The 23,628-nt window shown below is 44.8% G+C and overlaps 1 protein-coding gene across 1 annotated transcript in view; it reads right to left on the minus strand.

Moving 5' to 3' along the window:
- Window positions 1-23,628, minus strand: part of OGT (O-linked N-acetylglucosamine (GlcNAc) transferase) — a 2,411,396-nt gene that overhangs the window by 1,496,207 nt on the left and 891,561 nt on the right. Inside the window, exon 8 of the mRNA XM_044057256.1 lies at window positions 22,941-23,174. Coding sequence (XP_043913191.1) covers window positions 22,941-23,174 — 234 coding nt within the window. The remainder of the gene's footprint in view (window positions 1-22,940; window positions 23,175-23,628) is intronic.

Genomic DNA, 23,628 nt, shown 5'->3' on the forward strand with positions numbered 1-23,628 from the left:
CAATAATTGCTCAGATTTTCTGAAAGCTTTGGTTTTGTCTAAGTAGAAGCGTAACTGCCTGTGAATGTCCAAAGAGTGCAGTAGTATCTCCCCCTTTATTCTGTGGTTTAGGATAAAAAGTTGGCAACTGAATAGTTTGGTTTAGAGCCACACTGGATAACACCTTTGGCATAAACGTAGGGTTAGTTCTTAAAGATACCCTGTCCTGGTGGAAAATGAAGAAAGGTTCCACTGCCATTAGTGCCTGTAATTCTGAAACTCTTCGTGCTGATGCCAGGAGTAGAGCAGTTTTCCAAGAGATATATTTTAATTCTGCTGTATTAGCTGGCTCAAAAGGAGGTAAAGTTAGTTTTTCCAAAACAAAGTTGAGGTTCCAAGTTGGAGTAGGTGCTCTATGGGGCGGTCTTATGTTTTTAGCCCCTCTGAGGTACTGTTTTAACTGAGGATTAGAGAAAAGTGGTGAATCCGTGTGGTATTGAGCAGAGATGGCAGAGGCGTGGATCTTGATGGATGAGGAGAGTCCTTTGTCCAGCATCTCAGTTAAGTATTGTAGTATCTGAGGAATGTTTGGGACAAGAGGGTCAAGGCTGTGAGCTTGGTTCCAGGCACAGAATCTCTTCCATTTATCCGAATAGGCTTTCCTGGTACTAGGCCTTCTGGCCTCCAGAATGACATCCATAACAGCTTTTGAGAAAGGCATTGCTTGTTTGACTAAGGAATCTTCCATGCAGCTAGGTTTAAGGTCTTTAGCTGGCTGTGTAGTATTTGATTGTTGTGCTGAGTCAGCAGATGTGGGATTTGAGGCAAAATCCAGGGTGGTTCTTGTGCTATGCTCCTCAAGATTGGGTACCAGTGCTGGCGTGGCCAGTCTGGTGCAATCAGGATCATCTTTGGCTCTTCTTGCCTGGCTTTTATGAGTGCCTTTGGCAGGAGAGGTAGTGGTGGGAAAGCGTATACTTGTAGGTTTTCCCAGCTGAATGAGAGGGCATCCCCACTTTACATGCTTGTGGATGGTAACTCCTTGTGCAGAATCTTTGTAGCTGGCAGTTTATTGGGGATGCAAACAGATCTATGTCCGGGCTCCACCATTTCTGTGTTGTCATTCTGAATATTTGTGGATTCAATTCCCATTCATGGGGATCCATGATGTTTCTGCTCAAGTCGACTGCCAGTGTGTTTTCCTCTCCTGGCAGGAATTGTGCTTGCAGATGAACTTGAAAGTTTATAGCTATGTTCCACAAGGTCATGGCCTGTCTGCATAGGGGGAAGGAGTGAGTGCCCCCTTGCTTGTTTATGTACCACATAACTGTGGTGTTGTCTGTCCATCAGTAGTTGTCCTGGATGCAGCAGGTCCTTGAAAGCTATAAGGGCATTTTGTACAGCTAGCATCTCTTTTTGATTGAGGTGAATATGCCTTTGTTCTGCGGGCCACGTGCCCTGAATACATTTGCCTGACGTGTGCTCCCCAGGCATAATTCTGATGCATCTATTGTCAGTGTTTGCCTGGCTGTGGGTTGTGTAAAAGGCTGTCCCTTGTTGAAGTGACAAGCTTGCGCCCACCATTGAAACTCCTGTTGAAGGCAAGGGATTAGTGGTATAACTGTTTCCAAACTTTGAGAGTGTTGAGACCATACATTCTTTAGGTACCATTGTAGTTTCCTCATATGCAGATTGGCATATGAAATTAGTAGTATGCAGGATGCCATGTAACCCAAGGCCTGCAGAATTTTTCTTGCAGGGAGTTGGGTCTTTGTTGCCATCAATTGAAAGCATCGAGTCAGTTGTCCTTGCTTGTCTGGCGTGAGATAAGCCATCTGGGCTGTTGTGTTCAAGCTGGCACCCAGGAATATAATCTCTTGTGAGGTCACTAGTTTTGATTTCTTTTCGTTTACTGTGTACCCCAGGCAACTTAACTTTTTTACATATGCCAGATGCTTTAGAAAAATGTCCTTGCTCTCTGCTTGAATCAGGCAGTCGCCCAGGTACGGATAAATTTGAATTCCCTTCTGCCTGCAAAATGCAATTACTGGTGCCAGGCACTTTGTGAAGACCCTGGGCGCAGTAGATAAGCCAAAGGGCAGGGCAGAGAATTGGTAGTGCATTGAACCAGCTATGAATCAGACATCTTCTGCAGTTTTGTCTGATAGGTACATGTAGGTATGCCTCCTTGAGATCCAAAGTCACGAGCCAAGCTTTCTTGCCCAGCATGGGAAGAAGTTGCTGTAATGTCAACATTTTGAAATTTGGAACATCCAGATAAGTGTTTAGAGATGAAAAATCCAGAATGGGCCTCTAGTCTTTCTGGTACCCAGAAGGGACAAAGCCTGGAGTAAAATCCTTGTCCTTGCTCCTGTGATGGTACCTTTTGAATAGCTCTCATATCCATGAGTGCTGTAATTTGTTTTTGAGCCTCTGTCCATTGATTTGGTGTCAGATTTGGCATTCCTTTTAACCTTGGCATTCCTTTTAACCTTGGCAGAGTGTGAAATTGGAACCTGCAACCTTGAAATACAATGTTGAGAACCCATTTGTCTTTGGTGATCATTTGCCAATTGTGGTAGAAGAGTGCCAGTTTTCCTCCCAAGGAGGCTGCCAAGAGGGATTTGTTTGGCAGCTGTAGTGTGAAGTCATTGGAGCTGCTTTTTATATGGTTAGGGCCTGCCTTCCCCTTCTTTCTGGCCTGATGCAACCCACTGTTGAGGCCTATAAGGACCTTGTGTTTGACCTCTACCTCTTGGACATCCGTATCTTCCCATTTGAGGTCTGTCTGTAATTGGAAAGGACCAATTCTTAGTTGGCCACTTTCTGCTAAATCTAGGAGGCTGAACCTGTAAGAAATCCTTCACTGTTTGCATAGATTTTGCCTTATCCTCCATTTTCTTTAATACCTCTTCTGCCTTAACTCCAAACACATCCTGCTGCAAAGGTGCATCCAATAATTTTGCTTTAACATGATCTGGTAACGTATGTTCTTTTAACCAAGCATGTCTTCTAATGACAGAGCCTGTAACTGCTGCTCTGCAGGAGGCCTCTAGAGAATCAAAACCACATTGTAAAGTACGATTTCCCAATTGTTCAGCTGCATGCAATAAATCCTGCATTCCTTTAAAATTAGGAGGATCTGATTCTGTTTTAACGGAGACAGTAAAAATTGCTGATATGTTAGCATGTGAAACTGGCAATTTAAGGCTCTCATTGCTAAAGTTGCAGATGTATACACTTTTTCCCCATCTGTCTAATGCTCTGGAATCTCTGTCAGAGGGAACTGGATTCCTGGCTGATGAGGCCTTAACTCCTTTGGGTCCCTGAGAAATAGTTTCAGGGTCAGCTACAGGGCTTTTATACAGAAATTTATGAGAGTCAGGGACTCTGTAGTATCTGTCAGGTTTAACAGGGGCTGGAGGTAAAGAATCAGGATTTAAGCTGGATTCAGTATACACATCATCCACAATATCTAACACTGGCGGAACAGCAAGGGGTCTGTGTTGAGGTAATAAAAGGAAATCTCTGAGCCTTTTCTTGGATTCTGAGTAATCCTGGCCTTCCCAGTGGAAATGCTCCCTCATGGTATTTAGGATTTCCCCAAACAAGTAGCCCTCAGGAGGTGAGGCTGATGGAATTGACTCCTCAGCATCAGAATCCTCATAAGGGGGTAAAGAGTATCCTAGGTCTGAGGATGAATCAGAAGAGATGGACACCTGGTCAGATGACTCAGTCTGCATCCTGTCTAGGCCTTTTATCAGGAGGGGGATGGGACCCCCTGATCAGAGTGATTAGGTCTTCGGCCATTTTGAGCATTTGTTTCTTAGGCATGGAGGCCTGTCCTGGAGAATGCTGTATTTGTTTCTTTGATTTTAAAGGAGGCACAGACTTAGCTGAGGGTTTAATGCTTAACTGAGAAAGTCTGAAGACATCCTCTGAAGTTGTGAGTTGCTCAGCTACTCCGGATCCCTCTGAAAAGTTAGTCTCGGTAGGCTGAATAACTTGTGCATCCGAAGGCCCAGCCATCTCCACGTGGGAATCAAAGGAGGCCTGTGGTTCTACAGAAGCGGTAGTCAGGGGCTGCGAAGGCGCCTCGCTGAAAACTGGAGAACTGGCAACTGGCCTAGAAGGCTTCGTCAGTTTTAGGCCTCGGATGCCTATCCTTGTCTTTGCGCTTTTTGTGTATTCCGGTTGTCGGAAGTTCCAACGGCATGGTATAATTGAATTTTCTACCAAAATAATGTCTGGCAAATAATGTCGGGCAAAATCAAAAAGACGTTTAATAGTGCGCTTGTTAAACCTAGCACAAAACAACCAGTGACGTCGTGGTCTGGGTCTAGGCATGGGATACAATAGGAATGGAAATCCTTATGAGGTATTTGCTTCCCACAAGAAATATAGTTATAAACTTTTACTTGCATCAGTCTGAGGCAAGAAAAAGTTTCCCCAACGGGGTACTTAGCTTTGTAGAAGACTTAGGTTCTGGATTCGGAATGAAAATCAAGAGACGGCTGACTGGCACTTGCGAACTGCTTTTGCTTTGGGCACCACGCGGCAGAAAAGACTGAAGAAAATGGTGTCGGCTGCATCTGGTATACCCCTGTTGCACCGACATCAGGGAGGAGGAGACTGACTGGCACTTGCGAACTGCTTTTGCTTTGGGCACCACGCGGCAGAAAAGACTGAAGAAAATGGTGTCGGCTGCATCTGGTATACCCCTGTTGCACCGACATCAGGGAGGAGGAGACAGCAACCGACGCCGGACCAAGATGTTGGAACTCAGGCCGACTGGGGAACCGCCTGACGGCAGGATAACACAAGTGTAATGACTGCAGCAGTGTAACACGAACATCCTCAACTGCCTCTGAACGTCCAGGGAGTGTAGTATTCCCTCACAGTCATTCTGAGGAGAGAAGAAAAAGGTTGGTAAGTGAATGGATTGGTTTAATGAAAGTTTGTTGACCACTTTAGGCATTAAGGATGGACTGGTGTGCAGTGTCACCTTGTCTTTATGGAAGTCAGTGTAAGGGGGCAATGCCATGAGTGGTCGAAGCTCCGACACCCTTCTTGCAGAAGTGAGGGCTACCAGCAAGACTGTTTTCCATGTGCACATCTGCAGTGATGCAGAAGTGGCTGGCTCGAAAGGAGGTAGCGCAGGTTTCTCTAGAGCAGAACTCCGGTCCCAGGGTGGTGGAGTAGGCTTTTTGGGACAGCTCGTGTGCAACACCCCTTTTAAAAACAATTTTACATCCAACCTGGACAGTAAAGGCGGTTTCATGGGTAGGCAGGCAGAGACAGCAGAGAGGTGCACGTTCACAGAAGAGTAGGAAAGATCTGCTTTAATCAATTCGGACACACAAGCTAAGACTAACCGGACATCCACCAGAAGGGGGTCCTTAAGTCTTTGGAGACCCTGTATGGAGAATCTCTGCCATTTAGAAATGTAGGATTGCCTTGTATTAGGTTTCCTGTCGTCCTGCAGGATGGATAACACGTCCTCTGTGTAGCACTGTCTGAAGGGTACTAGACGTTTATCACCCAGAGAGTTAAGTTCAACATCTCTAGGTGTGGATGGATGACAGTTCCCTTCTGCTGTGCGAGTAGGTCCACCTTATAATGTAAAAGCAATGGCTGGAGCTAGGCACTTTGTGAATACCCTGGGCGCAGTAGACAAGCCAAAGGGAAGTGCAGAGAACGGATAGTGCATAGAGCCTACCTGAAGTGAAGGTATTTCCTGCAAGATTCCCTTATGGGGATGTGCAGGTAAGCTTCTTTTAAGTCTAGGGTTGCCAGCCAAGCATCCTTGGTTAGCATAGAAAGCAGCTGTTGGAGAGTTAGCATTTTGAATTTTAGAACCATCAGAAAGGTGTTGAGAAAAGATAAATCCAGGATAGGACGAAAGCAGTTTTCTTTTCTGGGATCCGGGAACAGTCTTGAATAAAAGCCTTGCCCCCTTTGGTCTGCTGGGACAGGTTGAACAGCCTTGATGCTGAGGAGAGAAAGTACTTGCTTTTGGGCCTCAGCCCAATGGTTTGGTGTGAGGTCTGACCATCCACTTAGGGTTGGGAGTGAGTAGAAGTGGAACCTGTATCCTAGAGAAACAATGTTTATAACCCATTTGTCTTGGGGTAACGTATTCCCAAGTTTTTTGCATGCAGGGTAAGTTTTCCTCCTAAAGGTGCAAGCACTTGAGCAAGGCTTGGGGGGAGTTAAGGATAAATCATTGTGCAAGTTTACCATAGGGGTGGATTACTAATCCCTGTTCTGGACATGGGAGCACCCCACTGCTTAGATCTGTGCATAAGCAGAGACTAAAGTCTTGGGGGGGGTCTGCTGCCCCTGGGCTTGGACTGAAGGCCTGGAAGGGACTGGAAAGGACCAGTTCTTTGAAGGCAAATGCCTATTGAATCTAGGTGGCTGTACTTGTAAGAAATCTAACAGTTTCCATTGATTTAGAAGGGTTTCCCCAAAGGAAAGGTTTTCTGGTGGGGTAGCAGAAGAAATGGATTCCTCTGCATCTGAATCCTCATAAGCAGTCAGATTGTTGATCCTTTTCAAAATCTGAATAGTCAGATTCCTCAGAATCCTGTTATGTCATACTTTCTGGGGAAGGGTGCCTTTTCCTTTTAGAAGTTGTGGCCTCCATCCTTTTGAGAGAGCTTCTGCTTTATTGCCAAATAGGTGCTCTTGGTTTAAGGGTGCATCCAGTAATTTTGCTTTGACATGATCTGGCAAGTTTTGTTCCTTAAGCCAAGCATGCCTTCTAAGAGTAGACCCAGTGACAGCAGCCCTATAAGATGCTTCTAAAGCATCAAAACCACAGTGCAAAGTATACTTATCAACTTGGTCAGCAGAACGCATTACCTCTTTTATATCTGTGTTCTGCAATGTCAGGAATCAACATTTTCTGTTTAACCCTATATGATGCTGCTGATACTTGAACATATGAAACTCACAGTAAGACTTTGTCCTGTTCGATTCTCAGCTACAGCGTCTTCTGTGTGGAGACGTGCGTGAATGAGCGCACCCTCGTTGAAATTTGTGCGTCAGGGTCGGCAACTCGGCACGTAAAAATCTACTGCCAATCATTAGCAGACCGGAGTTGCGCTGTGGCGACCCCTAACCGGGAAAAGCCAAAAGTCACAACAACTTTAACATATGAAACTGGCAATTTAAAGCCCTAATGGCCAGAATAGCAGAGGTGTATACCTTCTTACCCCTTCTGTCTAAAGCCCCAGAATCCCTGTCAAAAGGGGTAGGATTCTAGGCAGTAGTAGCCTTAATGCCTTTTGGTCCTTAGGAAATGGTCTCTGGATCCGCAGTAGGATTCTTGAAAAGGAATTTGAGAGAGTCGGGTACTCTATAGTACCTGTCAGGTTTCCTGGGAGCTGGAGGCAAAGTATACGGGGTAAGACTGGATTCCAAGAAAACATCTACAATCTCCAAAACTGGAGGGATAGCTAAAGACCTGTGCTGAGGCAGGTCTAAAAATTCCCTGGAGTCTCGTTTTGGACCGAGTAGTCCTGACTTTCCCAGTGGAAATGCTCCACAAGGGTATGCAGGGTTTCACCAAAAGAAAAATCTTCTGGAGGGGAAACAGAGGGAATGGAATCCTCTGCATTAGAATCCTCATAAGTAGATAAGGGTATGTCCTGGTAGTCGGAAGGAACAGAGACATCAGACTCTTCATCAGAAGGAAAATCAGTTCTATGTATCTGAGGGGGAAGGCTGGCTTCCCCTAATTAAGGTAATAAGGTCTTCAGCCATTCTAATCATTTGTTTTTCAGGCCTGTGGGCCTGAGAAAGCGCTTTGGTTGTCTGTTTCCTAGGCATACTGCAAACTTTAAGCCTGAGAAATTCAGTATTTTTGCCTTAAAATTAAGTTGTCAGTTTAATATGAAAATTGGTAGGCTAAAGACCTGTGCTGAGGCAGGTCTAAAGTCCCTGGAGTCTCTTTTTGGACAGAGTAGTCCTGACTTTCCCAGCGGAAATGCATCCAGTCAGATTGGGGGGAGTTAAGGATAAGTCTCAGGAAAAAGTGCCTACATAGCGGCTCCAGACCCATCCAAGGTAGAGACATTCACAAGTTCCATAGTCGAAGAAGCAACTCGCAGCATACTGGTCTCCGAATGGGTCTCAGTAGAGGCCTGCGAATCTGTAAAAACGGGCATCAGGGGCTGCGAAAGCCCCAGAGTACTGGCGGACTGGCGACTAGCTTAACGGTAGCGTCTGAGTTTTGGACCTATGCGGTCTGTCTAAATCCTTACGTTTTTTCGGAAGATCGGTAGTCTGATGGCTTACCGATGCCATTTCAGAGTATGGAGATGAAGAGCTAAAGTATTTAGCTACAAAAATTGCCTGACGATGGATAATTCAGGTGTTGAACAAGGCACAAAAAAGACCGTGAGGGACGTCGTGGGCTGGGCCTAAACAGGTGACGCAGTAAGAATGAAAATCTCTATGAGGCATTGGCTTTCCACAGGCAAGACAATTTTTACTGACATCGGTTAGAGCAAGAAAAAAGGATCCCCAATCAGGTCTGAAACTTGAATACGAAAATTTCAGTAGTTGGCCGACCGGCACTTGCGAACTGCTTCTGCTTCGGGCACTACACAGCAAGAAAGACTGATGGCGTCGGCTGCATGTTTTATATCCTGACGACCAGACATGTAAGAAGCAACAGCATCCGACGCAGAAATCCCAAGACTGGTATTCAGGCGGGCTGAAGGCTACCTGCAGGCAGATAACCCAAATGTGATGACTGCAACAGTGAAACACGAAGAACATCTCTCCAAGTCTTTTCTTAGACTGGGGGAAATCCTGAGATTCCCATTAGAAATGTGCCCGGAGGGTGTGAAGGGTTTCCCCAAAGGAAAGTTCTTCTGGTGGGGTGGCAGAAGAAGTGGATTCCTCTACATCTGAATAGTACAGTTTTGTACCTACCATAAATGTAGATGTCCGATAGGTATACATCTGCAGTCATCACATATGGGTTGTCCTGCCTCAGGCAGCCCTTCGGTCGGCCGGATTCCAAAGTCTGGGTCCGGCGTCGGCTGATGTCGCCCTTTTCCCGACGTCAGAGCGCCTGGGGTATAAAAGCGTCAGCAGACGCCATCTTCCTCAGTGTTTCTTGCCCCAGATGCCAGGTGCCCTCAAACAAAGGCTAAATTTAACCCCAGCTAGCCCTATCGGACATCTACATTTATGGTAGGTACAAAACTGTACTATGTCCTTCAAGGATGCATCTGCAGTCATCACATATGGGTAGAACACCATAGCCAATCTGGGGGTGGAGGATCTATGTAAAGGATGGTGTAGCTAAAATGCCCTGCAGGACTGCCGTAGCAAAGCCTGCTCTGGATCTGGAATATAAAGGTAAATTGTAATGTTTGGAAAATGTATGCACGGAGCTCCATGTAGCAGCTTCTAAAATGTCCTTGGTAGCCACCCCTCTTAAGAAGGCTGTGGCTCTGGTGGAATGAGGTCTAATGTTAGCTGGCACAGTTTTTCCATGAAAGGAACAAAAACGAATGAAATTCCCTATCCATTTTGAAATTGTCCGTTTGGAAATTGCTTTTCCTTGTGCACCAGCAGCATATGCTACCAACAGCTGGTCAGTTTTTCTGTAGCTTTTAGTTCTGTCCAAGTAGTAGCGCAACTGTCTGTGTACGTCCAGGGTGTGCAGAAGTTTCTCCCCTTTTTGTGGATTTGGAAAGAAGGTAGGCAGGTGAATAGCTTGGTTTAATGAGACCCTGGATACCACCTTTGGCATAAATGAAGGATTGGTTCTCAATGAGACTCTGTCCTGATGAAAAATAAGAAATGGCTGTACTGCCATGAGGGCCTGTAACTCAGATACTCTTCTTGCTGAGGTTATGGCCAGAAGGAAGGCGGTCTTCCAAGACAGGAACTGTAGTTCTGCAAATGCTGCTGGTTCAAAGGGAGGCAGAGTTAGTTTTTCCAACACGAAGTTAAGGTCCCAAGTAGGCACTGGAGGTTTCTTTGGAGGATTGATGTTTTTAATTCCTCTTAGAAACTATCTTAGGAGAGGATGAGAAAAGACAGGTGGATCAGTATTGTACTCTGCTGAAATTGCTGAAGCATGAATTTTAATGGAAGAGTAAGACAGGCCATTGTGGAGCATTTCTGCCAAGTATTCCAGGATATGTGCCATGTTCATCACTGTCGCATCTAGGCCCTTTGTGGTGCTCCAAGTGTGAAATCTTTTCCATTTTGCTGAATATGCCTTTCTTGTGGAAGGCCAACGAGCTTCCATGATGATAAACTTCACTCTCTTGGATAGGTTATCCTGAAGAGGAGTCAAGGTATTATCCAGGCTGTTAGTTGCAAGGTTTTCAGGTTGGAATGCAGAGTTTTGTAATTGTGCTGTGTCAGGAGAAGTGGCCATTGAGGAAGAGGCCATGGTTTCATGCGTGACATGCTCTTTAACAGTGGGTACCAGTGCTGTCTTGGCCAGTCCGGAGCTATCAGAATCACTTTTGGCTGCTCTGTCCTGATCTTCAGTAAGACCTTGGTCATTAATGGAAGAGGTGGAAATGCATACACTGTTAGAGTTCTCCAGCTGAAAGATAGGGCGTCCACTTTCCAAGCTTGTGGGTGGTATGTCCTTGAGCAGAATTTCTTCAGCTGATTGTGGGGGGAGGCAAAAAGATCTATGTCTGGCCTTCCCCATGATTGTGTTATCTGTAGGAAGATGTCTGGGTGCAGCATCCATTCGTGTGCATCCATGATATTTCTGCTTAAGCTGTCCGCCAGTATATTGTCTTTTCCTGGCACAAACTGGGATTGCAGCTCTATATTGAGTTTCAAGGAAAGTTCCCATAGATTCATTGCCAGTCTGCAAAGAGGGTAGGAATGGGTGCCTCCTTGCTTGTTTATGTACCACATAACTGTGGTGTTGTCTGTCCTTATTAGCAGGTGGCCTTGATGCAGAAAGAGTTTGAAGGCCTCGATTGCATGTATCACTGCCAGCATTTCCTTTTGGTTTATGTGCATGCGTAGCTCCTTTTGTGACCATAGTCCTTGAATACATCTGCCCTCCATGTGTGCTCCCCAACCGTGGTCTGAAGCGTCCTTTGTAATGGTTTGGCTGGCTACTGGCTTGCTGAAAGGCAGACCCCTGTTTGACTGGCTTGCTTGAACCCACCACAGAAATTCCTTTTGGAGGCATGGAATGAGTGGGATCAAAGTTTCTAAGCTGTGACTGTGCTGAGTCCATAAACTCCTTAGCCTTGCTTGTGGAATCAGAAGAATGCAAGATGCCATGTAACCCAGGGCCTGCAGGATTTTCCTTGCAGTCAGGTGAGTTTGTCTTGTCAGATTCTTGAAGTAATCCGGTAGTTGTCTGTTTTTCTTCTGTGAGAAAAGCCATTTGGGTGGTTGTGTCTAGATCCGCACCCAGAAAAGTTATTCTTTGGGATGGAACAAGTCTTGATTTGTGAATGTTGACTGTATATCCCAAGGCCTGCAGTAGGTGGATGGCATAATTCAAGTCCTTTACCAAAGTTTGTTGGCTGCTCGCTTGTATAAGGCAGTCGTCCAGATATGGGTATATTTGAATCCCCTGAAGTCTGCAGTGTGCAATTACTGATGCCAGGCATTTAGTGAATACTCTGGGCGCAGTAGATAAGCCAAAGGGCAATGCTGAGAACTGATAATGCTCTGAACCTGCAAGAAATCCGAGGTGTCTTCTGCAACTTTGTCTGATAGGGACATGCAGGTATGCCTCCTTAAGGTCTAGAGTCACCAGCCAAGACCCCTTGCCCAGCATAGGAAGGAGTTGCTGAGTCAGCATTTTGAATTTGGGCACAATGAGATAAGTATTCAGTGCGGACAAGTCGAGAATAGGCCTCCATTGATTTTCTTTTCTTTGAACAAGGAATAGTCTGGAATAAAATCCTTGGCCTTGTTCTGTAAGAGGAACCCTTTCTATAGCTTTCATTTGCATTAAGTTGGAGTTTTGTTTCAAAGCCTCTGCCCTTTGATTTGGTGGCAGGTCTGGCATGCATTTTCTTTTTGGCAATGTGTGAAAATGGAACCTGTATCCTTTGTCTATTTGCAGTGTCCATTTGTCTCTTGTAATACTGTGCCAATTTTCTGAGAATAAAGAAAGCTTTCCGCCCAAAGGTGCTTCTAATTGAGCCCTGGTTGGCGGAGTCAAAGCAAAGTCATTGAGTCTGTCCTTGTGCAGCAGCTGTAGGTTCTGCACTACCTCTCTGGTTGGGAGGCTGCCATTGACGTCCTCTATAGGAGCCTCTAGCTTGCCCTCTACCTCTGGTACGCCTGTTCTTGCCTCTCTGAAATCTTTCTGCGTCCGGAAAGGACCAATTCTTGGTAGGCCAATTTCTGCTGAATCTTGGTGGTTGGATTTGTAGAAAATCTTTGACTGTTTGTACAGATTTTGTCTTTTCCTCAAATTTCTTTAAGACCTCCTGAGCAGTGGAGCCAAATAACTTTTGCTTTTCCAGTGGAGCATCCAGAAGTTTAGCTTTACCATGGTCCGGCAGAGATTGTTCCTTCAGCCAAGCATGCCTACGTATGACTGCACCTGTCATAGCTGACCTACAAGAAGCTTCCAATGCATCATAACCACACTAAGAAATGGTTGCTAACCTGCTGGGAGTTATGTACCACATCCTGAAGTGATTTGCGATCTAGGGGTTCAGGTGAAGACAGTTTCTTGTGCAATTCATCTAACAAATACTTTTGGTACTGTATCATATGAAATTGACAATTTAATGCCCTCATAGAAAGAGTAGCAGAAGTATACACTTTTTTACCCCATCTCTCTAAAGCCCTGGACTCCCTTTCAGAGGGGAGTGGATTTTTAGTAGTGGCAGCTGCAACCCCTTTAGGGCCCTGGGAAATAGTTTCTGGATCAGCAGAGTGGGCCTTGTAAAGAAAAAGATTAGAGTCCGGGACCCTGTAGTACCTATCGGGTTTGACAGGGGCGGGAGGAAGAGTGTCAGGGGTTATGCTAGACTCAGAGTACAGATCATCAATGACATTCAAAACAGGAGGAATAGCCAAAGGTCTATGCTGAGGTAAATGCAGAAAAGTTCTTAATCTTTTCCTGGAATCAGAGAATTCCTGGCCCTGCCATTTGAAATGCTCTCACAGTGTGAAGGGTCTCCCCAAAGGATAGTTCTTCAGGAGGGGAGGCCGAGGGGATTGATTCCTCTGCATCAGAATCCTCGTAGGCCGAAAAAGCCTCCTCCTGGTAGTCCGAAAGAGCAGAGCCATCAGAGGCCTCCTCTGAGGAGTGGGGATCAGAGGGCTCAACCCTGGGCCTTTTGTCTAGAGGGGGTTGAGAGCCCCAGTCGGGAGGGGGTTGAGAGCCCCTAATTAAGGAAATAAGGTCCTCTGCTAAAGTTAGAATCTGTGAACTTGTAGTGGATCCCTGAGGAATAACCCTGGGAGGCATAGCTTTGTATGTTTAGCAGCTTTAGCCCTGGTGAATGCCTTTATGGACATGGATGCAGGAGGCCTAGCTGCACCACGTGCTGGTGTAGTTTTGTCTAGAGGAATGGTGTCGGAGGTTTCCAAGACACCAGTTTGACGGAAATTCAATAACCGACTCAGCAGGGGCCTCTGGGGCCGAGGTTGTCAGTTGAGCGGTTTCGGGGGTCGGAAGTACCAAGGACTCTGTTTCAGCAGAGACACTCGCGGTAGGCCTGGCCGTGGTTTCAGCTGAAACCGCGGCCCGCGTGTGTCGGTCCTTGTCCTTCCGTTTCTTTGTTAAATGTGAAGTCGGAGTCTCCGACGGCATATTGTATGAAAAACTAGCCCCAAAAAATTCCTCTGCAAACTCCGCCCGACGTCTAAGAGTGCGTTGGTTGAAGGAATCACAGGCTGAACAGGCCGAGACGTCGTGGTCTGGGCCTAGGCAGGGGAGGCAGTAAGAGTGGAAATCCTTATGAGGTATTTGTTTCCCACAAGTTAAGCAATTAACTTTATCTGACATCGGCTGAGGCAAGAAAGAGTCCCCAACGGGGTACTTAGCTTTTGAAGTCTTCGGTAGCTGAATTACAGGAGCTGGCCGACCGGCACTTGCGAACTGCTTCTGCTTCGGGCACCACGCGGCAAGAACGACTGAGGAAGATGGCGTCGGCTGACGCTTTTATACCCCAGGCACTCTGACGTCGGGGAAAGGGCGACATCAGCCGACGTTAGACCCAGACTTCGGAATCCGGCCGACCGAAGGGCTGCCTGAGGCAGGACAACCCATATGTGATGACTGCAGATGCATCCTTGAAGGACATCCTCATAAGCAGTCCGAGATTGTTGTCCCTTTTCAAAATCTGAATAGTCAGATTCCTCAGAATCATGTTGTCAATTTCTGGGAAGGGCGTCTTTTCCTTGTAGAAGTTGTGGCCTGACTACCCCTGATAAGAGAAATGAGATCCTCCGCCATTTTAAGAATTTGGGCTTGGGATGGTGGAGCAGGAGCAAGATGTTGGCTAGAGGCATATTTTCTATGGGTGGCCTGGCTTCTAGGCCTTAGAATATCAGGTCTGAGAGAAATGGTAGTCGGATGAAAAGACGTAAGGTTTTTGTCTAGATTCGATAGTGCGAGAGGCTTCCTCGGAAGACGGTGCGCCTGCATCACAGCTCCAGAATCAGAGGCAGAGACAGCGAAAGACTCAGAAGACGAAGATTTCTATGGCATACTGGACTCCAAAAGGGTCTTGGTAGAGGCCTGCGTAGATATCAAATCGGGAATCAGGGGCTGCTAAAGCACCTCACTGAACTCCGGAGAACTGACCACGTGTTTAGCGTTAGAGCCGTCGGAAAGCTTAGCCTTGTGTAGTCCGTCTCTATCTTCATCTCTGTAGTTTTTCAGAATGTCCAAGGATTGTTCGCTGACTGATGTTATTTCAGAATGGAAAGATGGAAGACAAAAATACCAGTCTACAATAACAGCTCTAGAGCGAATGGTACTCGCGTTAAAGAGGGTACAGAACCAGCAATGATAGACGTTGTGGTCTGGGCCTAAACAAGTAACGCAGTATGAATGAAAGTCTTGGTGTGGATCTGCTTTCCACAGGTAAGACATCTGTTAGTGCACGAAAAAAGGATCCCCAATGGGGGACTTGGCTTTAGAAGTTTTCAGCTGGAATTCATACACTGGTAGCGACCGACCGGCACACTCGCAACCTGCTTCTGCTACAGGCTCCATGACAAGGAAGACTGGTGTAATGGCATCAGCTGCCTTGCTTTATAGCACTGACGACTTGACAGACTACAGGCGACAGCAGCTGACGCAGAAAAAATGACTCTCGTATTCGGGCCGGCTGAGGGCTACCACAGCAGGGATAACCCACAGGTGATGACTGCAACAGTGAAACACGAAGAACATCTTGAGATGCTTTTTGAGGATCTCTTTCTGTTCTACTAGAACCAGGTATGAATAAGATCTGTATGCCCTTGGTCCTGCACAATGCTATGGTGGGAGCTAGGCATTTTGTGAAAACCCTTGGCGCAGTGGACAAATCAAAGGGCAAGGCAGTAAATTGAAAATGAGAGTAAAGCCCAACAAACAGCAATAATTTCCTGTGGTTTGGGTGTATGGGGATGTGGAGGTAAGCCTCCTTTCGGTCCAAAGTGGTCATGAAAGTTTGTGGTGGAAGCAGGGTCTGTAGAGAGCATTTTGAAAGAGGGGCCTTTTAGACAAAGATTTAGGACGGATAAATCCAGAAGTGGTCTCCATGGTCCATCCTTTTTTGTAACTAGGAAAAGTCTGGCGTAGAAGCCTTTTACTTCTTGCCCTTATGGGTCAACTTCTATGGTGCCTTGAGCCTGTAGGTTCTGGATAATGTGTGGTATTAGGTGCAGTTGATTTTTGGGAGAAAATGGAATGCCCTGAGGGTTATATTTTCAGATGGGATAGGAAATATCAGTTTTCCACTATTGCCAGCACCTAGCTGTCTGACAAGATTTCTTTCCAGAGGGGCACAGTAAAAGAGAGAGAAAACCAGGGGAGTAGGGCAAGGCAGTCACACACTGTTGCCATTATTTCTGTCCTGAAAGGACAGTCTTTGGGCTGGTTGAAAAGAGGTAGTCCTTAAAGAAGTTTGTCCCCTAGTCCCTTTCCTATGCCTACTAGAGGAAGGGGGACCATAGAAGGAGCCCTTCTGACATAGGATGCCTTTGCAGGATATTTTCTGTAGAACTTGGGGTATGGGTGAGACCAGCAGGTGTTTAATGTCCTGGAGCGCTTTGCTTTTCTCCTGCAGATCTTTAAAAAGCTCTGCAGATTTCTTTCCAAATAGGAGGTTATTGTTAAGAGGGTCATCTAGGATTTTTTTACTTAAAATCCTCTGGCAGCGGTTGGAGTCTAAGCCAGGAGTATCTATGCATAACTGATGCAGTTGCAGCTGATCAGGCAGAGACTTCTGCTGCATAGCTGCATCTTATAGCTTGCCTGGCCACCTGGGATGCCACGGATAGCTCAGATGCTACTTCAGTTTTGTTAGGAGAGTCAGGCAGGGGAACTGAGAAGAGTACTTTCTTGGGTAACCAAGTCCAAGGCAAATTTAACCATACGAGTCTGACAGTTAATAGTTCTGAAGGCCAGGGTAGAGGAGGTATATGTTTTTTTGCCCAGCCTATCTATAAATTTACTGTCTTCATCAGAAGGTAACACAGAAGAGGAAAAGAGCAACCTAGATTATCTGGAGCCACAGCTATGGCAACAATTCAAAATATATTTTTCGAGTTTCTGACATTTGGGAAGAAACCCATTTGAAGTATTCCTTCATCTTAGTGACAGGTTCCCCAAATGTAATGTCCTCTGCAGAAGAGTCTCCTTCAAAAGAATCCTCATCTGGAGGACATTATTCCAGGGGTGAGGCTATTTGTAAAGCATAGGAGATGGACTCCGTTGAACAAGGTAAGAGGGCCTCTTCTTCCTGGGGGTTAAGAAGGATTGAAGCAGCAGAAGTAGGCCTAGGACTGAGTAAAGGAAGGGAGGGGGTTGAGGATGGTGTAGGCCTTACGGCCATGAAGGCTTGTATCAGGGATTGAATAAAGGGCTGCCAGTCCAGTTGATCGGGTAGGGTAGATAAATGCTTACCGTATTCTGCTTTCTTTTAGGAGGAGTAGTTTTTGGAGACTGGGTACGCCTAGGCTCTAGGGTCTTAGTGACTGAAGAAGCCTCAGGCTAGTGAGATCCAGAATGGTGTCCAGTAGAACGTGGTTCCCCCTCATAAGGAACAACAGACATCTGAGTTATATCCGCAGACGTGCCAGGCAATGCTTCGAGTACAGCTTCCTCGAGAGAGGCAGTACAAGCGGACGGCTCTAGCGGGTGTCCCTCAACCCCTACATCAGCAGATGGTGGAGCATCTGACGACAGAGGCAGTGATGGCAGGCAGTGAAACTTTGGTCTTTTTCTTTTGTGGTTCTACTGGTTCTGCCGATTCCGGATCCATCCTAAGGGCTAGTTTAAGTGTATGATTTTCTAAATACAGGTTAAGGGCAGCCAAGCAGCTTGTAAGAGTTTTAGGAGCGAATGACTGCCAGATGGCACAGGAAAGTATTGTCTTGTTCCCGGACTAGACAGAAGATGCAATGATCGTGGATATCTTCATGCAGAACTCGACATCTGCATCGACATTTACCTTTCTTAGTTTCATCGGCTTAAGTAAAAGGCAGCTAACCAAGCTTCAAGCAACAATATCGATAAGAAATCCCCAATGGGGTACTTAGCTTTAGACGTCTTGATAAAGAGAAGTGATGCGATCGATCTGATGTTCAATTGCTGCAGAAAAGTTCTGAGTTCTGTGCGTGCAGATGTGACATTTAAGGTCATTGGTTTATGACCTTACGTGCGACGTCCCACGTACCTACAACAAAAAAGCTGAAAGCTTTTGTATAGGTCTCGACATTTGGGTCGCCTGAGGCATAGAATCCCCACAGTATGAATACTACAACATGAGAATAGAAAGACACCTACTCTTGATGGAATGATGAGAGCCACCTAGGAGGAAGTCCCCAACAGGTATGGAGCAGAAGATTTACCAGAAGATTTACCCTCAGTCTGGAAGATCAGAAATGACCTGACAAGCCTGGGAAAGGAGAGCCAAGAAATACCTAGACATATGGGGGGTTGATAATTAACCGTCCTAAAAGCCAAAGCAGCAGAAGTGCAAACAGTCTACCCTTCCCATGGTCCTGCTATTTTTATCAGAGGGCAGCAACTTGGGAGAAGGAAGCAACTGAAAGGGTTTGTCAAAAGCTACAGCCTCAGAGTCAGCAGGACAATTCTACAAATATTTACAGTACTCCGGCATCTTACAGAATCTATCAGGTTTCTTGGGAGCAGAAGGCTGCGAGAGTCTGGAGCCTTGGAAGCATTAAGAAAATGTATCCAACAAGGCAGCCAAAACCAGGAGGAAGAGCAGAAGGTTTAGCAGAATCTATCTGCATCACCTCATAGTGTCTCTTAAGCAACTTAGAAACCTCAGCACAATCCCATTTAAAGAACTCCATCATTCTTGAGATTGTGTCCCCAAATGAAATCTCTTCAAAGAGAGTACGAAGAATGGTAGATACCTCTTCCTCGGATACACAGTCCAAAGGAGAGAATTTAAGAATAAGCAAGGGTTTCATCATCCAAATCCAGTTCCTCCTCAAAGGAATCCTGTTCCCAGGGTCTTTTAAGGGGAATAGAGGACCAAGTGGGTCTGGAATAGAAACGTCCTGAGGTTTCAATGTCATCAAAGCACTAAACAAACCCTGAGTGAAGGCCTGCCCATTCACTCTGTGGATCCTTAAGAGCAGGAGAAACATGTTTAATCTGTTTTCCTTCAGTGGGATGTCTACCTTATAAAATTTGCAAGGCCGTGCCCCAGGACTTCAATCAATGATGGTAGGAGAGACTTTATGACTAAAATTTGAGGCACACCCCTAGGCCCCTCAGATTATAAGCTGTGGTTCCCCCTGAACCATCCAAAGTAGATGTCTGCAAAACCTCCTCGGACGTGCTTAAAGTTTGCTCACCAGCCTCCAGCCCAGTCGCAGCACACTAAGCCAACAAAGCCAGTCAAACTTCCAGGCATTCAATCACCTAGGGAAAAGCCTAGGCTTCTTGGCCGCCTTCAGTGACTGCTGTCCCTCACAGAAGGAAGTACTTTCAATAGTGTCTTTCGCAAGCAGCTTAAGATGCTGATGTTCCAGACAGAGCACCAAAGGAGATAATCTACTATGAAAGTTTTTGGTACAAAAGCCTGACAAATGGAACAAGACATATGGTCGTGAGAGGCACCTAAGCAAAAGGGACACTGGTCACGGCACTCTATGGGAAATCTTTTTCTCTCACTGGCACTGACCCTTCTGAGATGACGTGAAACCCCACAAGCAACAATAAAAAAGTTCAGCAAAAAAGAACCCCAACAGGTCACTTACCTGTAACAGCTAGATGAACAAGCAATAGAAAGTACAGTTTTGTACCTACCATAAATGTAGACGTTAGAGTGCTAATACAGCTGCAGTCATAACAGATGGGTTCTCCTGCCGTCAGGCGGGTCCTTGGTCGGCCGAATTCCAAAGTCTTGGTCCGGCGTCGGTTGTAGTCGCTTCTTCCCTGACGTCAGTGCGACAGAGGTATAAAAGAACCAGCCGATGCCATTTTCTTCAGTTTTTCTTGCCCCAGATGTCAGATGCCCCCAGAAGGAAGGCAATACATAAATTTGTGTAATAAAGCAATGCCATATAATCAAAATACAGTAGTGCAAGCAAATACATCAAGAATGAATACCCCAATCAGGTTGCATGAGGAGGTGTTAGCCAATAGGCCTGTCCCAAGAGGGAAGGAGGAGGAAACCTGGACTGCAGCTGTATTAGCACTCGAACATCTACATTTACGGTAGGTACAAAACTGTACTATGTTCATCGTGCATACAGCTGCAGTCATAACAGATGGGTAGAATCCCAAAGCTAAGAAAGTGGTGGTAGGCACTAGGTGGAACTAGGAGGAGCCAGAATGCCCTGCAAGACTGCAGTGGCAAAGCCCGCTCTAGATTTGGAGTATAATGGAAGGTGGTAGTGCTTGGAGAAGGTATGCACAGAACTCCAAGTGGCTTCTTCCAAAATATCTTTGGCAGGAATTCCTCTGAGAAAAGTTGCAGAGGTAGCCGTGGCCCTTGTGGAGTGAGATCTGATGCCTGTAGTTACAGTTTTACCATGAAAAGAATAGCAAAAGCGTATGCAGTGGGCTATCCATGTTGAGATTGTCTGTTTGGAAATTGGCTTTCCTTGAGCTCCTATAGCATAGGACACAGAGCGGTTCTGATTTTCTGAAAGGCTTTGTTCTGTCTAAATAATAACGCAGTTGTCTGTGGATGTCCAAGGAATGTAGTAATCTCTCCACTTTGTTTTTAGGATTAGGATAAAAGGTAGGTAAGTGTATAGCCTGATTCAAAGCTACCCTGGATACCACTTTTGGCATAAAGGACGGGTTGGTTCGTAAGGAAACTCTGTCGTGATGGAAGATAAATGGCAGAACAGCCATGAGAGCTTGTAGTTCCGATACCCTACGAGCTGAGGTAATAGCCAGAAGGAAAGCTGTTTTCCAGGACAAATATTGCAAATCTGATGAGGCAGCTGGCTCAAAAGGAGGCAAGTCAAATCACACAACGGCCAGCAAGTGATGTTCCAAAAAGTATTTTATTGATGAAGTACACATAGGATATAAAAATATATCCTGCTCCAGACCGGTTTCGGTTCCCCTTCTTCAGTGGAGCAAAGACAAATGGATAAAAAGCCAACAACAGCACCTGATACCATTTATAGTATCAGTCAAATCAATCATCCAATCAAAATGCAACCTGTTAGACTGAATGAGACCAGCACCCCATATAGTGATCTTCAGATCTGTGAAAACACCAAATAATGTGTGAACACATTCAAAAAAAACCAAAGTCATAAACATACATAAACAAATAAAAATAGTATATGAAAAAAACTTTCATAGTGGCATGCCTAAATAAAAAAACAAAAAACATACCTAAATAAAAAAATAAAAAAACTAAATATGATGTTAAGGAACATCAATCAGACCAAATGACCAGTGTCAGATCTTATATGTATGGAACAAGAAAATTATTTATATATTGGATGATCAGCAAGAATAATATGAATGGCCTACATCAGTACAACATATACATGTTATTAATATAGTGGTTTTATGCAGGATCATATGTATCTTAAGAGTAGAAAGATATGTATCAATATAAATATACTATAGGTGATCATTGATGCCCGGGGGGGAATAATGCACCCAGATGTACAATCCAATATTTCTCTCTGTGTCAAAATGTTTTCCCAACCTTGTTGATGGCTCCTATCACCAACAATCCGATCAATAATAGTGAACTTAAATTTTGCCGTGGGATGTTTAACTGTATGTAAATAAAGAGCATTGGTTGTTTTCTTGTTTCTAATATTACTCCTGTGTTCCCCAATTCTAATTTTGAGAGGCCGAGAAGTCTTGCCCACATAAAATGCAGAACATTGACAAGTGGCAAGATACATCACCCAACTCATTGAACAGTTCCCAAAAAATTTTAGGTCATAGACCTTACTAGTATTGGCGCTGCTAAAAGATTTGATTTTGTTAATATCCGAACAGGACATACAATGTCCACAAGGAAAGGTACCTATCAGTTCTTTGCCCATAATAGTGAGCTGTTTGTACCGTGCCCCTCCACTACCATGATGTTTGAAATGTGAAAAAATGGAACTTAAAGTTTTGCCCTTTCTATAAGAAAATTGACAACGTGTCCCAAGATGTTGTCTAAGAATATCATTAGCCATCAAGATATTCCAATTTCTGTCCACCACTCCTCTGATAATCTGATTATTCCTGCCATATGTAGTAACCAGTCTCAAGACCTCATCACCTTTTTGGTTTTTCTGATGGTCCTGATATTGTAAAAGCTGGTCCCTAGTTTGTTTATCAGACCAATATTTTGCAGATTTTATATCAAAAACAGAATACCCTCTGTCATAGAATCTATTTGCAAGATCCGAACTGGCTATCTCATAATCCTCCTGACTGGAATTAATTCTTTTGATATGGCAAAATTGAGATTTAGGGATGTTCCGGACAGTGTGGCGGGGATGCATGCTTGAGGCATGTAGCAATGTATTGTATTCATGATATTTCCTGTATATTTTAGTGTCTAGTGTATTATCAGGCTTCCTATATACACTAACATCCAAAAATTCAATATTGGACCTGCTGCTATTGATAGTAAATTCAATGCCCCAAAGATTGCTATTAAGATAATCCACAAATTCTTTGAGATATTCCGCATCCGCCCGCCACACCATCCAACAATCATCAAGATATCTGCGCCAGATGTCCATTTCTACAATGTAAATATTGTGAGATGTATCATAAATTAGGTATTCCTCCAAGTAGGCCATGAACAAATCTGCATATATAGGGGCAAAAGATGCCCCCATAGCAGTGCCTTGTAACTGCCAATAGCATTCACCTTGAAAAAAGAATACGTTTTTATTCAAGACATGCTCACACATGCAGATCAAAAGTGTATTAAATCCCGGTCGATACAGATTTGATTTATCAAGCCAGTATTGTAATGCTTGGAGACCTGCCCAATGAGGGATGCTGGTGTATAGTGATTTTACATCCAATGTGCAAAGTAGCCAATTGGGTTCAAGTTCCATCTCTGCTATGATTAGTAAAAATTGTGTGGTATCCTTGATTCTAGCTCTTACATGAATGAGCAATGGTTTTAAATATTCGGTCAAAAAAGCTGAGAGTGGTTCAGTTAAAGAACCATAACCAGACACAATAGGACGGCCAGGTGGGGAGGTCAAGGATTTATGTATTTTCGGCAGTAAGTAAAGTATCTGTTTGTTAGGATCCTTTACTGTCAAATGTTTAACAATAGTGTTGGACAAAATACCATTCTCAACTGCACTACTCAGGAACTCATCAATCTCAATTTTGAAAGTAGTGGTCGGATCAATGTCCATTTTCATATAACATTTGTTGTCAGATAACTGTCGTAATCCTTCCTGTGTGTAGTAATCCATATCCAAAACAACTACTGCCCCACCTTTATCAGCCTTAACAATTGCAATATCATTGTTGTTTCTTAGTTCCTCAAGTGCCTGTCTTTCAGTCTGCTGAATGTTGTCTGGAAGAATATTAAAGCCATAAGGTGGAAAGTGTAGGTCCCTAAGTACAGCCTGTTGAAAAGCTGTGACATGCATATTGGCAGGAGGTTGGAATGTAGATGGGGTAAGAAGAAAAGACGCGGGGGGAGGAAACACCGCAATAGGTTCAGATTTGGAATCAATGGATGGAATAGTTCAAGCTTTTCTAAAATAGATGAAACTACTTTCCACAATGTGCTTAATTTGTCTAAGGTTGAACTAACATTGGAACAAGAAAAAATACTCAATAAAGGCTTAGGGTATGGACCTGGTTTCTTTTGTGATCAATATCAAACAGTAAATGATGTTTTGGAATTTTGCCGTTGTTTAAACCTAAAGATATTCTTTTCAGATAAGATAAATAACACAGCTCAAAGATCTACTGATTTTAGGTTTCTTAAATCTACATTCCAACCTCCTGCCAATATGCATGTC

This window comes from Protopterus annectens, chromosome 15.part0 (genome assembly GCF_019279795.1).
Source record: "Protopterus annectens isolate FY-2018-M chromosome 15.part0, PAN1.0, whole genome shotgun sequence".
NCBI classification, from domain to species: Eukaryota; Metazoa; Chordata; order Ceratodontiformes; family Protopteridae; genus Protopterus; species Protopterus annectens.